A 15,297-nucleotide genomic window follows, 5' to 3' on the forward strand; every position below is an offset into this window, starting at 1 on the left:
CGGACACCTGGGTGTTCAATACTGTATAGACTGGCTATTCTCTACAATTCAGACACGGTCCCACTTCATTCGAGGCATGACTACAATGTTAGTCACAGACCCATGAGATGTGATGGTGTTGTCTCAGGAGGTGACAACCCTGCTACAGAAGCGGCCTATTTGCACAGTTCATCCTTCTCTTCGGGTAGAAGGATTTTACTCTAGGTACTTCCTGGTGCCCAAGCGGGATGGTGGCATCAGACCAATCCTCAACCTCGGACAACCTGTATCTGAGTCGACGGAGGTTCCGAATGTTGACTATTGAGCAGCTGTTACAATCGGTAAGGCCACGGTGAACTTCAAGGTCACTTATTTCACATCCCCATAAGACCAGGGCACAGGAGGTACCTCAGGTTTGCTTTCCATGGGATAGCGTACGAGTTTCGGGTACTGCCATTCGGCCTCTCTCTAGCTCCCCGTGCCTTTTCGAAATGCATGGAGGCTATTCTGGCCTGATTTGAGACTCCAGTGCATCAGAGTACTCAATTACCTGGACGACATGCTCATTTGTGCTCAGTCTCCAGTGCAGGCAGTGGCCCGCATGGAACTCGTCACAGACCACCTTCATCAGTTGGGTCTGACAGTGAACTGTTCAAGACACGTTTGCAGACAGCCTCCTGCGTCTGCATTCCAGGTCCATGCTGTCCACTCTGCCAGGTGACAGAGTGAAGAGAATAGCTACTTGTCTGAAGCTTTTTCAGCTCAACAAAAAAGTTCACATTACTGATGTTTCAGAGGCTTCTGGGCTTGATGGCAGCAGCTTCCCAGACCCTTCCTTTGGGTCTTTTGTACATGCGTTCTCTCCAAACCTGGTTCAACAGCAGGGTTTTTCAGCCCGCATTGAACCTGGGCCGCCTGTTGACAGTGTCTCGGCACTGTCTGCAGGCACTGTCCTGGTGGTTACAGCCTGCTGCGCTTAGGCGTAGCTCTGGGCACTGTTACCAGAAGGGTGGTTATCAAGAACATAAGAACATAAAGTTTACAAACGAGAGGAGGCCATTCGGCCCATCTTGCTCGTTTGGTTGTTAGTAGCTTATTGATCCCAGAATCTCATCAAGCAGCTTCTTGAAAGATCCCAGGGTGCCAGCTTCAACAACATTACTGGGGAGTTGGTTCCAGACCCTCACAATTCTATGTAAAAAAGTGCCTCATATTTTCTGTTCTGAATGTCCCTTTATCTAATCTCCATTTGTGACCCGTGGTCTTTGCACTCTTTCTAGAGCAGCAATATCCTTTTTGTAACAAGGTGACCAAAACTGAACACAATATTCTAGGTGAGGTCTTACTAATGCATTGTCAAGCTTCCCTTGATTTAAATTCAACACTTTTCACAATATATCCGAGCATCTTGTTGGCTTTTTATTTATGGCTTCCCCACATTGACTAGATGAAGACATTTCTGAGTCAACATAAACTCCTAGGTCTTTTTCATAGATTCCTTCTTCAATTTCAGTATCTCCCATATGATATTTATACTTTTATTATTATTTAGCAGACGCCTTTATCCAAGGCGACTTAGAGACCAGCGTGTGTGAACTATACATCAGCAGCAAAGTCACTTACAATTACATCTCACCTGAAAGACGGAGCACAAGGAGGTTAAGTAACTTGCTCAGGGTCACACAATGAGTCAGTGGCTGAGGTGGGATTTCAACCGGGGACCTCCTGATTACAAGCCCTTTTCTTTAACCACTGGACCACACAGCCTCCTACTAATGCACATTTTTATTGCCTGTGTGCAGTACCTTACACTTTTCTCTATTAAATGTCATTTGCCATGTGTCTGCCCAGTTCTGAATGCTGTCTAGATCATTTTGAATGACCTTTGATGCTGCAACAGTGTTTGCGACTCCTCCTATTTTTGCGTCACCTGCAAATTTAACAAATTTTCATGTACTATACAATAATGTAGATTAGGAATAGCAGAGAACCTAATGGAATTCCAAAGTTTGGGAGCATAGACACTGAAAGCCCTATCCCCTAGAGTACGCAGCCTAGATTTCTGAACAACCAACAAACCAGTCTCTGAAGAATGTACATTTCGGGAGGGGGCGTAGGAGACCATCAGGTCAGCAGCGTATGCAGGTGCCATGCCATGTAAGGCTTTATAAGTTAAAAGAGCAATTTTAAAATCTGTTCTAAACTTTATAGGCAGCCAATGGAGAGAACAGGTGTCATGTGGTCGTGGGATTTTGCTCTAGTTAGAACACGAGCAGCAGCATTTTGAACATATTGGAGCCTTCTTAGAGTACTAAGGCCACACAACAATGCGTTACAGTAATCTAAAAAGGATGTAGACGAGCGATATTATGAAGGTGGAAAAAAGCAGTCTTAGTAACACTGCACACATGAGCCTCAAAGGTTCCCAGATCCTAACAACAAAGCTTCTGTTTTATCAGAATTTAACTGTAAAAAGTTGTCATGCATCCTATATTAGCAATACAATGTGACAAGACAGAAACTGCTGTATTAGTTATTTTTACATTTGCAATTAGCTATCTAATTTCCTACACAGGGCAACAGTGTGGAGTAGTGGTTAGGGCTCTGGACTCCTTATTGGAGGGTCGTGGGTTCAATCTTAGGTGAGGAGGCACTGCTGTTGTACCCTTGAGCAAGGTACTTTAACTAGATTGCTCCTGTAAAAACCCAACTGTATAAATCGATAATTGTATGTAAAAATAATGTGATGTCTTGTAACAATTGTAAGTCTAAGAAATATAATAATACTGAATGTTTAGCCAACTTTGCAGTAAACCATAGCTATATTTGCGTCTTACGCATTAGCTATGTCCCGACAAATTTTGTAAAAATAAAACGAACCGACGAATCAACAAATGCGCCAGTAATGTCAGTACCTACATTTAATTTTACAAACTTGAATTCAGTTGACTGATGCAGCTGAGATGTATGTTATGCTCGACTCATGCCTCTTCCTGTTTTTCTTTTTGTTCCCATGTAACTGACACTTTTTTAAAGCTCAAATGGAAGTATTAACATTCACTTTTAGTCACTGTATGAGAGCGTTTTAAATTTAAGCTCACTTTGGGAAGTCGAAACACGTTTTGTCATTCGCTAACGTTATGGAATTTGTGCTGCTATGCCTGTTGGTAGTAAATCGGATTTCCGACTGTCAAAATGTTTTGGCAGAGTGTGCGTTCTTGGAGAATATGGTGCTATTTCTGACAGTATAGTCTCAAATATCTTCTAGTTACTATAAAGGTCTTTGATAGAGTGTCCTCCTCAGTACGCATATTAGTAATTACGTCATTACGTTTACGTCAAGTCATAAACGGCCCGTCCGTGAAAATTTGGGGCCCAGCCAAGAATTAAATCCTGCAGCCGCTACTGCCTGACAGAAACTCAATATACTTTTGTGGGATTAACATCCCCTAAATGAATCCCTGCGCTACACACTAGGATCCCGGTTACCCCAGTATACACACAGTGATCTCTTGTATTTAGTTCATACATCCTGTATTTACAGTCATGGGCTTCAAGCTAGTAGATGAAGAAGAACAAAGCACTCACTTTCCAGCTCCTCCTTAAAGGCATGTGGCCAGGGTTAATTGATAATGAATTAGTCAATTAACACCTGGCCACCTGCTGCACATGAATTTGAATTAGACAGAGAGGGAATTCTAACCTTCCAGTTCTGCCATATTTAACACACTTGATTTGCTAAATTAAACTAATTGTATTTATAATCCCCCAACAAAACACAATACCTACAGGTGCAGGGCCTAGGCCCTGCTGCAGTGCTTCATAGAAATGTAAGCATCAGAACTGAAGAAATGTCACTTCACAGCTCTTTAAAAGACATTTAGCATTTAGATAACCATCTGTGGAAGGGTAGCAGAGGAAGACATGAGATTGCAGTTCAAAAAGCTATTTTAATTGCACACTTTTATTATACAAATACAAATGAAAAATGTACCCAAACTGTGCTATCACGGTGCAGGACCGAGAGCACAACCTGCTGCTTTCAGCCCTTTCTCTAACCAGGGGTGTCCAATCCCGGTCCTGGGGGACCAGTCCACTCCAGGTTTAACAGGTAAAATTATATAATGAACTACTTCAGGGTCTGGATGCAGCTGTATCAACTTAAACCTCAGTCTCAATCTCCTGCCTGTCACTCAGCAGCGAATGCACACACCCACACGGCAGACAGCTACCCTGTCACAAGCACTAATACCCTGTATCCTTCCAAACAAGGGATTTAGGGAAGCTCCCTAATAAAAGATGAATCTCAAAACAGTAATTGTGTGAATATAGTAATTGTTACAGCTGTGTATAATGGTGTTTAAAACAGGATTTGTTTACTACTAATGCTGCTAATCCGTGCCTTCGATAAAACTCTTCAAGCTTGATTATATAGTAGTAATTGCGGTTTTAATGCTGGTGTTAATTGTTAGTTCATCAGTCCCTAATTGTATACTCCTCAGTGGAAGCTCCTTGGAGGAGGCAAGGGAGGCAGAGCCGCAACTTTTCAAAGGAAAACAAAAATGAAACAAATTGTATATGTATGTGGATGAAGGCTATATTTGCATCCTGAGTTATTCGAAAAAAAAGGCATAATACCACAGTAGTGATGTCAAAAAGTGATAATTTCTCAAGGAATATATACTTTAACTTTGAGCCATTTGACTCCTCGAGACCATCACTTTCAATTCAAACACAAAATGTCTCGTTTCAATCACTTGACAACACCCACAGGACAGGAATTTTCATTAAAGATCAACAAAATGAGAATATGTAAAAAAAAAAAAATGTAAAGATGTACAGTCGTATCTCAGAGAAACTGATAATGACATAGAACGTCTTTACAGCACTGAAACACTACGTTTAAAAAAAAAAAAAAAAAACTACTGCTGAACTTCTTCTTTAATATTAGCATCACAAGGGTATCCATGTATTATAAAAATTAATAGATGGGCCTCTTCAGTGAGTTACAGGAAAACAATTCCATCTCGGGTTTCTGTGACAGTTTATAAATTACTTGACCTTCTGTCTCATAATTTATGATGTCACAGAAACCCTAGATGAAATTATTTTCCTGTAACTCACTGAAGCCCATCTATATTTTTTATAACACATAATAATAATACATATATATATACATATTTTTGTTTTGTTTTTCACTGAGGGATAGATAGCGTATTGCATCTCTGTGTATGTGCTGGTATAAAATCCTAAATACGTGCAGGTGTGTGTGTATGTGTGTGTGTATGTATAAGTATATATATATGTGTGTGTGTGTGTGTGTATATGTGTGTGTATATATATTAAAAATCCCAATTTCTGTAATGCTAATAATACTTAATACTGAAAAAAAATACTTTGTTTAAATGTTCAATATTATTGCAAATGTTATCCCTTTACAAGATATTACTGATCATCTTAGAATGCTATGGGTAAGGAAAAAAAAAAGATACATTGCACATTATATGAAAAAAGTTTTAACCCCCAATACCCCCCCCCCCATCCCCTGTACTTGTGCCTCCCCTGACTCAGAGGTCACCAGCTGCCATTGATACTCCTCCTCTGTGCCCAGTGTTGTTTGTAAATCCTATACAGTACTGTAAATGCTGCAGAACTCTTGTCTGGGCTGAGATAACAGCCTCATATTGTCTCTTTTTCCTGCACAGGTCCCTATGATTTTGGCGGTGTGCTCACTAACAGTAACCGTGATATTTTAAATGGGGAGACGGTGCACAAGCGGAATCAGGCCCACAAGGAAATGCACTGGTAAGATCTGAATTAATGAAGCGATTGAAAAGCTGCTGCTCAGCAATTCAGCATGCCTGGCTGCCGACAAGCAAGACAACGTTGTTCTTTACGTTACCTTTTGGTTTGTGACTGAAATATATGTACAAAAACAGCCAAGTGAAGTTCTAGCTACAAAAGGTTAGTTACAAATGAACTATATGAGACACCATGCGGTACCCCAGGGTATCGTGGTACCCCGGCCTCTCTCGTTCATTTTACATCATGAGAATATTCCTCATGGCTGGGACAGCCCCCATAACCGGTAAAACCCAAACTAAAACTAGCTTTGTACGGAGGTGGATTCTCACAGCTAAAACATAAACTTGTGACATCAAGAAAAAATAGAAACGGCTCTACAAAGAGCAGAAAGACAGATAACCAGGGTTAGTACCATAGCTTGTATATAATTTGTGTTCATGATGACGTCAATTTTATTTTGATATTTTTTATAATGCTGCTTAATAAGATTCAGTAATACAACGTTTTATCATCCTATTTATAGCGCTACTGAATGTAATATAGTCAGTTTATTTTAATCTAGTGTGAACTGCTTACTGAATTTTGATAATGGTTTTGGAGGAAACTGACCAACACAGAATACAAGTTTCAGTTTATGAGCAGAGACAAGCGACAGGATAGTCTACTTATTCTCAAAGTAGTTTTGTTTCAACAAGTTATTTACAGTTTTCATCTAAGGTAAGTGAAGAGTTTTTTTTTTTTTTTTTTTTTTAATACACCCAGATGTGTAATAATCCTTTGTAACAACATTGGAAGTTACTTGTGCAATGTAATTTGAACTGTAGACATAAATCCAATGTATTTGGTCCCTGTGCCAAAAAAAAAAATAGATTCATGAATAGGTTGGATGGCGTTCAGTCTTGCATAAAGATGTGGTTTCTACAAGTTACAAAATAGGTTATACTTGGACCATTCATAAACCCAAGTTTGACAGCTTTTGGAAGCGTTTAGGGAGCATTTCTTCACTGATAATGAAAATGGGGTGCCATGTTGTGTCTTGGTAAAAGTTCAGTTTTGTAACTTGGCTCTTTGTAAATATCACAGCTTCCGTACATAAGAACATAAGAACGTTTACAAACGAGAGGAGGCCATTCGCCCCATCTTGCTCGTTTAGTTGTTAGTAGCTTATTGATCCCAGAATCCCATCAAGCAGCTTCTTGAAGGATCCCAGGGTGTCGGCTTCAACAACATTACTGGGGAGTAATGTTGTTGAAAGTGCCTCCTATTTTCTGTTCTGAATGCCCCTTTATCTACTCTCCTTTTGTGACCCCAGGTCGAAAAAGTCCCCTGGGTCGACATTGTCAATACCTTTTAGAATTTTGAATTCTCTTTTTTTTTTTTTTATAAATTTAGTCGTTGCCAATTATTTTTATTATTTTCTCCCAATTTGGAATCGCCAATTATTTTATTATGCTCAGCTCACCGCTACCACCCCTGCTCTGACTCGGAAGGGCGAAGACGAACACACGCTGTCCTCCGAAGCGTGTGCCATCAGCCGACCACTTTTTTTCACACTGCGGACTCACCGTGCAGCCACCCAAGAGCTTCAGCGTCAGAGGGCAACGTAGCTCTCGGGAAGCTTACAGGCAAGCCCGCAGGCGCCCGGCCAGACTACAGGGGTCGCTTGTGTGCGGTGAGCCGAGGACACCCTGGCTGACCTAACCCTCCCTCCTCCCGGGCGGCGCTCGGCCAATTGAGTGCTGCCCCCTGGAAGCTCCTGTCCTTGGTCGGCAAAGGAATAGCCTGGACTCGAACTCACAACGTCCAGACTATAGAGCGCATCCTGCACTCCACGTGGAGCGCCTTTTACTGGATGCGCCACTCGGGAGCCCCAGAATTTTGAATTCTTGAATTGGATCATCGTGTAGTCTTCTTTGTTCAAGACTGAACAGATTCAATTATTTGAGCCAGTCTGCATACGACATGCCTTTTAAACTCGTACGTACAGTTTGGTCCTCACACATATCTAGAGAACCACTTATCCAATTGTCCTTGAACTTGCTCAGGAAATTCTGTAGCCCCAGTTATTCATTATAATCTGGTGATATATGGAGACTGTCTGTCTATTTATCTCTGTCTTGCACTTACAGATTTACATATAACAGCATGTAGAGAACTGCTTGTCCAGTTGGGATGAAATGCTTTAAATGTGGGTGAGCGGTCCTTGTAGCCTATTGAATTTGATGAAGTACTGTAAACACTTAATCAAACTCCATGAACTATATCCTGTGAACTGCCCGCCCATTTTAGATTACATTTACAATGACGTTTGTTAAAAGACGTCATTCCACAGGCTGTGACTGTAGGTAGTACAGCTTCCCAACACTAATGCCTGATTGTAAGAGCCATTGAAGGCTACATCTAGAGAACTACTTGTCTGGAATAAGACTGTTATGATATTCCACTGTACATGTAATGAATGTAGCTGTAATGTAGTGTTTAATAGCCTTAACGAAGGCCTTTACTAACTCTCTTGTTTCTCTTAGTCTTCATCCAGGTGACTTGTATCCCTTCACGCGAAAGCCTTTGTTCGTAGTCGTAGATTCCTCCAATAGTGTTGCATACAAGGTAAGCTGCTCTCTGTTTGGTTTGTGTCCACTTGCTTTTGTGAAAAGTACAATCAAACAAAACCCAGCTAGAATTCTGCTGGCAGATTTGAAGAGTTATACATAAGGTGTACTGATTCATTGTGTATTGATACATCATGGTACGCTCTTTAAATTATACATCATAACATAATAGAGGTATTGTGATGCATTCAAAAAAGCACAACATTGCTCATTGTAGTTCACCAAATGGTTCTTGAATTAATAAAGCCTGGTACACGTTGCCCAATGCAATCGTTGTATCTCAGTGGAGGAAGTCGCATGGCAAAAAATGATTTGTGAGCGGGCATCACACACTACCTGATGAAATCGCGGGAAGGGATGCAGAATTTGTGAGTTTTTATTGACATTGATCTGCCCTTGATGCATAACAAAGTACAGTGGAAAAAATTAATTTGATGAAAGATGTCAAGAAAAATATTAAATATATTTGTGTAAGCTATATTTGTGTGTCTATATATATATATAATTACACTGAGTGTACAAAACATTAGGAACACCTTCCTAATATTGAGTTGCACCCGCTTTTGCCCTCAGAACAGCCTCAATTCGTCGGGACATGGACTCTACAAGGTGTCGAAAGCGTTCCACAGGGATGCTGGCCCATGTTGACTCCAATGCTTCCCACAGTTGTTTCAAGTTGGCTGGTAGTGGATCTCTACTCCGAATAGCTTGTTCCATCTCATCCCACAGATGCTCAATTGGATTGAGATCTGGTGACTGGGCAGGTCACTGCAGTAAGCTGAATTCACGGTCATGTTCGTGGAACTATTCCTGGGCAATCCTAGCCTTGTGGCATGGGGCATTATCCTGCTGAAAAAATCCATTAGCAGATGGATACACTGCTGCCATGAAGGGATGCACCTGATTGGCAATGATGTTCAGATATCCTGTGGCATTCAAACGTTGCTCCACTTTTATCAAGGGGCCCAATGTGTGCCATGGAAACACACCCCACACCATCACACCACCACCACCAGCCTGCAATGTTGACACGCGGCATGATGGATGCATGTACTCATGTGGTTTTCTCCATACCATAGTCCTCCCATCAGCGTGAAACAGCAGGAACCGGGATTCATCAGACCAGGCAATGTTTTTCCAATCCTCCAGTGTTTTCGTTCCTTAGCCCACTGCAACCGCAGTTTCTTGTGTTTTGCTGAAAGAAGTGGAACTCTGTTAGGTCGTCGGCTGCCATACCCCATTCGTGTCAAGGTACGACGAGTTGTGCATTCTTTTATGGGTCTTTCGGCACCAATGTTGTACTGGACTGTCAGCTGACTAACTGTAGCCCGTCTGTTGCTCTGCACAATTCGTGTCAGCCTCCTTTGGCCTCTTTCATCAATGAGCCGTTTTCGACCACTGGCCTGTCGTTGGCTGGATGTCCTTTGGGTGGTGGACCATCCTTGATACACACGGGAAACTGTTGAGCGTGAAAAACCCAGCAGCGTTGCAGTTCTTGACACACTCAAACCGGCGTGCCTGGCACCTACTACCATACCCCGTTCAAAGGCACTTAAATCTTTTGTCTTGCCCATTTACCCTCTGAATGGCACACATACACAATCCATGTCTCAATTGTCAAGGCTTAAAAATCCTTATTTAACCTGTCTTCCCTTCATCTACACTGATTGAAGTGGATTTAACAGGTTACATCAATAAGGGATCATAGCTGTCACCTGGATTCACCTCGTCAGTCTATTTCATGGAACGAGCAGGTGTTCCTAATGTTTTGTGCACTCAGTGTGTGTGTGTGTGTGTGTGTGTGTGTGTGTGTATATATATATATATATATATATATATATATATATATATATATATATATTATACATGTCCTTGCAAAAGTATTCAGACCCCTGACCAATTCTCTCATATTACTGAATTACAAATGGTACATTGAAATTTCATTCTGTTTCAGTGTTTTAAAATAAAATATCAAACTCAAAATCAATTATTGTAAGGATGGAATGGTCTACAGTATCAAAGGCAGCACTTGGATCTAGAAGAATTAAAACTGATGGAAAGCCCGAGTCAGAGCTTATCAGCAAATCATTCACAACTCTGACAAATATACCATTAAGAGAAACGTTTGTAATTGAATTGCAACAACTCTCTCTAGAACCTTATCTAAGAATGTTAGGTTGGAGATTGGCCTGTAGTTACTGAGGACTTTAGGGTCCAAATTGTGTTTCTTAAGCATAGGCTTTACCACAGCTACCTTAAGTGGCAGCAGTGTGGAGTAGTGGTTAGGGCTCTGGACTCTTGACCGGAGGGTTGTGGGTTCAATCCCCGGTGGGGGACACTGCTGCTGTACCCTTGAGCAAGGTACTTTACCTAGATTGCTCCAGTAAAAACCCAACTGTATAAATGGGTAATTGTATGTAAAAATAATGTGATATCTTGTAACAATTGTAAGTCGCCCTGGATAAGGGCGTCGGCTAAGAAATAAATAATAATAATAAGTGCTGAGGGGACTATACAGGAGGAAAGTGAACCTTTTATAATTTTTAAAATGAGGGTATTAATAACACCAAGAACATAATTTAATAGTTTTATAGGAATAGGATCAAGACAGCATGTATTAGCTCTCATGTGTTGAACTAGCTCTGTCAGTTCCTGTAAGGTAATCAAAGAAAAAGCCCCCATAGTAGCCTTAATAGGTGTAGTTGGTAAAATTGTGCTGGGGTCCTCCTTAATAGAAAGTGTCTATGGAATCTCATTTCTGATGTCTAGTATTTTATTTTTAAAGAAATGTAAAAAGTCATTTCAGCTGTGAGAGGAGTCAGTGTCAAGGGTAGGACTATTAGGGGAAGGATTAACTAACCTTCTAGGGTAGCAAAAAGAAATCTAGGATTATTTTTATTTGTTTCAATTAAATTAGAATAATATGATGATCTAGCCAACGTCAGTCTTCCTATATTTAACCATTTGGGCCTTCCATGAGATATAATGAGTGCAGTTTAGATTCCTGCCATCTTCGTTCTAGTTTACCACCCTCATATTTCATTTTATGAGTTGTATCATTAAACCACAGTGAGCTTTTTTTAAAAGACACTGAGTTTTGATTGGCGCTACAATATCTAAGATACCAGTCAAGGTGGTATTGTAGGTATTAACCAGCTCATCTACTGAGTGGTAATGAGCTCAAGACATCAGAAAGCTTAACAGCAGTTGAATAATTAATTACCTGGGATTTAAATGCACGGTCCACAGTCTTTGTAGATACTGGCAGATTCACCTCAAAAAGAATATGAGTATGCCTAGGACCTTGACATGCAGGATATAGTCTAAGCAAGTAGCCTCAAAAATTCCAAGGAGTTAGAATCCGAATCAGTGTCATCATGAAGCTGTAGTTCTTACAGCCTGTCCTCCGAGCTCCTTGCTTTAAGCTCTGCTGGGATTAGTCTGGCTGCAGTCTGTTGGACTCTTCCCATGTCCCTGTGGTGCTGTGCTTTCATACTGGAAATGGGGCTTGCATTGGTTGTCATGGTTTTCATCTTTCTGCTTTCTGGGAATCGGTCGGTTTTCTGATGAGTTTTGTGTGGTAATGGTGTCTATTCCTGGTATTAAATCCAACAGTGGATGCTTACATGAGTTAAAAGGCATCTTGTTTGAATGAAGAAAATGTAACTTCTAATGGTTTTGCTATTTTCTTTCATCTTTCTAGAATTTCACAAACTTATTCGGACAGCCAGTAGTTTGCCTACTTTCTCCAACAGTCTATCCTAAGAACATGCAAGGTATGCGATTATTACTAATCTTTTGATTGCAGAGGTATCCGTGGGGTTTCAGTAAAATAGGATGCCATAGTGTTAATAGAAGTAATATTAACAATACAATGTTCAACATAACTTCAAAACACGCAGCCAATATATACGAATGCACAATGAAAACGCAACAGTCTAAGTTTTATGTTAATAGCTCATTGGGCACATACATAATGTTATTTACATTTTAAATAGTGAGCAGATAGGTTTGTTTGATTGATTGTTTGTGTAGTATTGTTCCTTGGGATAACAAAATACTGAGCTCAAGTCATGTGATTTCATAAACGCCAGGTGCTCAGTGTTTGGTATTTGAGTTGAGTTAAAATTGCCAAAATGAGTTGATTAAGAATCTGTATAAATAGCCATTCGCAGCGAAACAGCGACCATGCCCCGCTTGAGTAATGAAGATCGCCTGGTTGCTATCGGCATGATTGAAGGCAGCCTGTCTGTGAGGCAAGTTGCCCGGAGAATGAGATGTTCTGCTTCCATAATCGGCAGACTAGTCCAGAGAAACCGGCTATGTAATGTTTTCATTTTTACAGTGTGTCATGTTTCATAATGATTTTTTTGTTCACATTTTCTGTGATTTTTGTTTGAGATCTATGTTTAAAATATTTGATTAAATCCATTAGACCCGAGTGTTGCGTTTCTTTTGTGCCTCAGTATATAAAGTAAAACTAAGCCAAGTAGACACATGTTTTAGCTACTGCTTATGAAGACACAATCCAAAACATTTGTCTGCTTTTATACTGTTACTCTCTGTTCTGTTCACACTAGGATCCAACCCTGCATTTGATGCAGCTTCGTTTTTGTTCAGTATTGACACACTGAAGCTGGAGTTGACTCTGTAGTGCAGTTCTTTGATCTGCACATGTGTAAAGCACATCTTTACATGCATGTCACATGCGCTATCCAAAACGTTCTCTCTTTTTAATGTGGCTTTGTTTGGATTAGGTGGATTAGTTAGTCCTGTAGTCAGCAGCACTCAAAGATGCATTAAGTTAAGTGTGAACAAAACAGGGTGCAAGTCTTGTTCAGTGCGCACTCATACCGCTCTAACGTGCCCGTGTGAAAACAGTAATAGAGCTGCAGTCAGACACATTTCCTAATGAAATATCAGACAGGTAATAATCAATGCATTGAGAACACTTTAGCATTTAAAAGCAAGAAGTGTACATAATGTTTAGACTTCATAAAAGTCTTTCATTGAAAGCATGCTTGTCCATTTTATTATTGCATATAGTAAACACATTTAGAAAACTTCACGAGAACCTTCAACAAATACAATTGAGATCATGCATGTACTGATAATATTATAAAGCAATTACAAAATGAGGTAGGTTTGTTTCACAAGAAAGCTTTGGGGGGGGATTCTAAATAGGTCTGGACCAACATGAAAGTTGTTTCAAGATGAACAAAATGTATTTGAAATGAAATGTTTAACTTCTCAATGATCAGAGAAGCAGTGAAAACAAACAGCAGGAGATTGAGTTTAAAACTTAGGGACTAAACCTTTAAAATCTCCCTGGACTTCAATGTTACCAAAGTGGTACCCTTATTCAATCCCAGTACATAACGCAGTGATGGCCATGAATAGTGCTTTACAATTGTATTGTAAATGTGCTGCTTTGAAAGAATAAAGAAACCCTACATTATTAAACCATGGTCAAAAACAGGGTGCTGTTTTCAGTGTACTGATTGCCAGTCTTGGCAGGGAGGAGAGGTGTGCATGGATATTGTCACTGCCCAGCTCTGCTATATTTTCACAGTGCTTGTTCAGTCTGAAGTAGTTTGGGTATTTTTAAAACAGGCCAATTTATATCCTGACGATGATAAAATGTGGGGAACAAAGATTTGTTAATGAAAAAAGATTTCCTGGTCCCCATTAAAGGAGTGTTTGTGGCGATGCTTGTGGTGTGTCGCTGGTTATCTTGCTGTGTTTCTCAGATCAGTCCCAGCGAGGAAGCCTCTTCACGCTCTTCCTCTACAACCCCCTCATGGCTTTCCTTTATGTCTGCGGGCTGTCCAGCATGCGCAGTGGATTGTGGGACAGGTGCCAGGAGTTCCTGAGGAAGGTGAACCGTGACCTGGGCCAGCTGATATCCCGCTCCCGCTCCATAGGTAAATATCAGGGCTCAGATACTCCTCCAGTATGAGCATTGTATGTGTGCTAATGATCCACAGATGGGACATCTTTTTATTTGTCCTTGCCTAACTAGCCCTACTCACACCTCGATAAGGTTCATTTATTTATTGCATTTATATAGCGCTTTTTATACTAAAGCACTGTACAGTACATAGCAGAAAAAAAGAACAAACCACAATACATTTGCATAGCATGTCACACATATAACTGCCGTAATCAGACCATTTAAATAGCAATATACACAATACATTGTTACATTAAAACCCATTTTATAAAAGTGCGTTTTTAGTCTTGACTTGAAAACTATGAACAGTCCCAGCTTCCCTGACAAATGAAGGCAGAGCATTCCATAATTTAGGAGCTCTACAAGAAAAAGCCCTGCCTCCCGTGTTGCTTTTGTTGACCCTAAGAATAACCAGCAGCCCCGCATCTTGTGATCTCAGAGTGCGGTTTGGAAGATACTCCTGCAAATAACTAGGTGCTAATCCATTCAGGGTCTTGTAAGTTAACTGCAGAATCTTAAAAGCAATTATGTACTGCACAGGGAGCCAGTGTAAACAGGCCAAAACAGGGGTAATATGTTCACTTTTCCTGGGTTTAGTCAGAATTCCAGCACCGGTATTCTGAACAAGCTGCAAGCGGGATACCACACATTTTGGGACACCAGAAAAAAGTGCATTACAATAATCAATTCTATATGAGACAAAGGCATAAGTTTGGCTGTATTTCTCAAATGGCAAAAATATACTTTAGTAACTTCCCTAATAGGAGTATCAAATGAGAGCTCAGGATCAAAGATGACCCCCAAACTCTTAATTTCTAGTTTAAGTTTTGATGAGAGACTGCAAGGGTCGAGCTTATGTAATCCTACATTTCCTTTTAGTTGGCTCTGTTTTATCTGAATTCAACATTAGAACATTCTGTGACATCCAATGCTTGATGTCTGTAAGGCAAG

General features: G+C 40.5%; 1 protein-coding gene across 4 annotated transcripts in view; it reads left to right on the forward strand.

Annotated features, from left to right (window-relative positions):
• The window catches only part of LOC117422582 (protein SCAI), an 85,697-nt gene that overhangs the window by 62,869 nt on the left and 7,531 nt on the right, over window positions 1-15,297 (forward strand). For all 4 annotated transcript variants that reach the window (XM_058987141.1, XM_058987140.1, XM_058987143.1 and 1 more), the window contains 4 exons: window positions 5,685-5,784; window positions 8,310-8,391; window positions 12,097-12,169; window positions 14,144-14,317. In XM_058987141.1, the coding sequence (XP_058843124.1) occupies window positions 5,685-5,784; window positions 8,310-8,391; window positions 12,097-12,169; window positions 14,144-14,317 (429 nt within the window). The remainder of the gene's footprint in view (window positions 1-5,684; window positions 5,785-8,309; window positions 8,392-12,096; window positions 12,170-14,143; window positions 14,318-15,297) is intronic.

Source organism: Acipenser ruthenus, chromosome 15 (assembly GCF_902713425.1).
Source record: "Acipenser ruthenus chromosome 15, fAciRut3.2 maternal haplotype, whole genome shotgun sequence".
NCBI classification, from domain to species: domain Eukaryota; kingdom Metazoa; phylum Chordata; class Actinopteri; order Acipenseriformes; family Acipenseridae; genus Acipenser; species Acipenser ruthenus.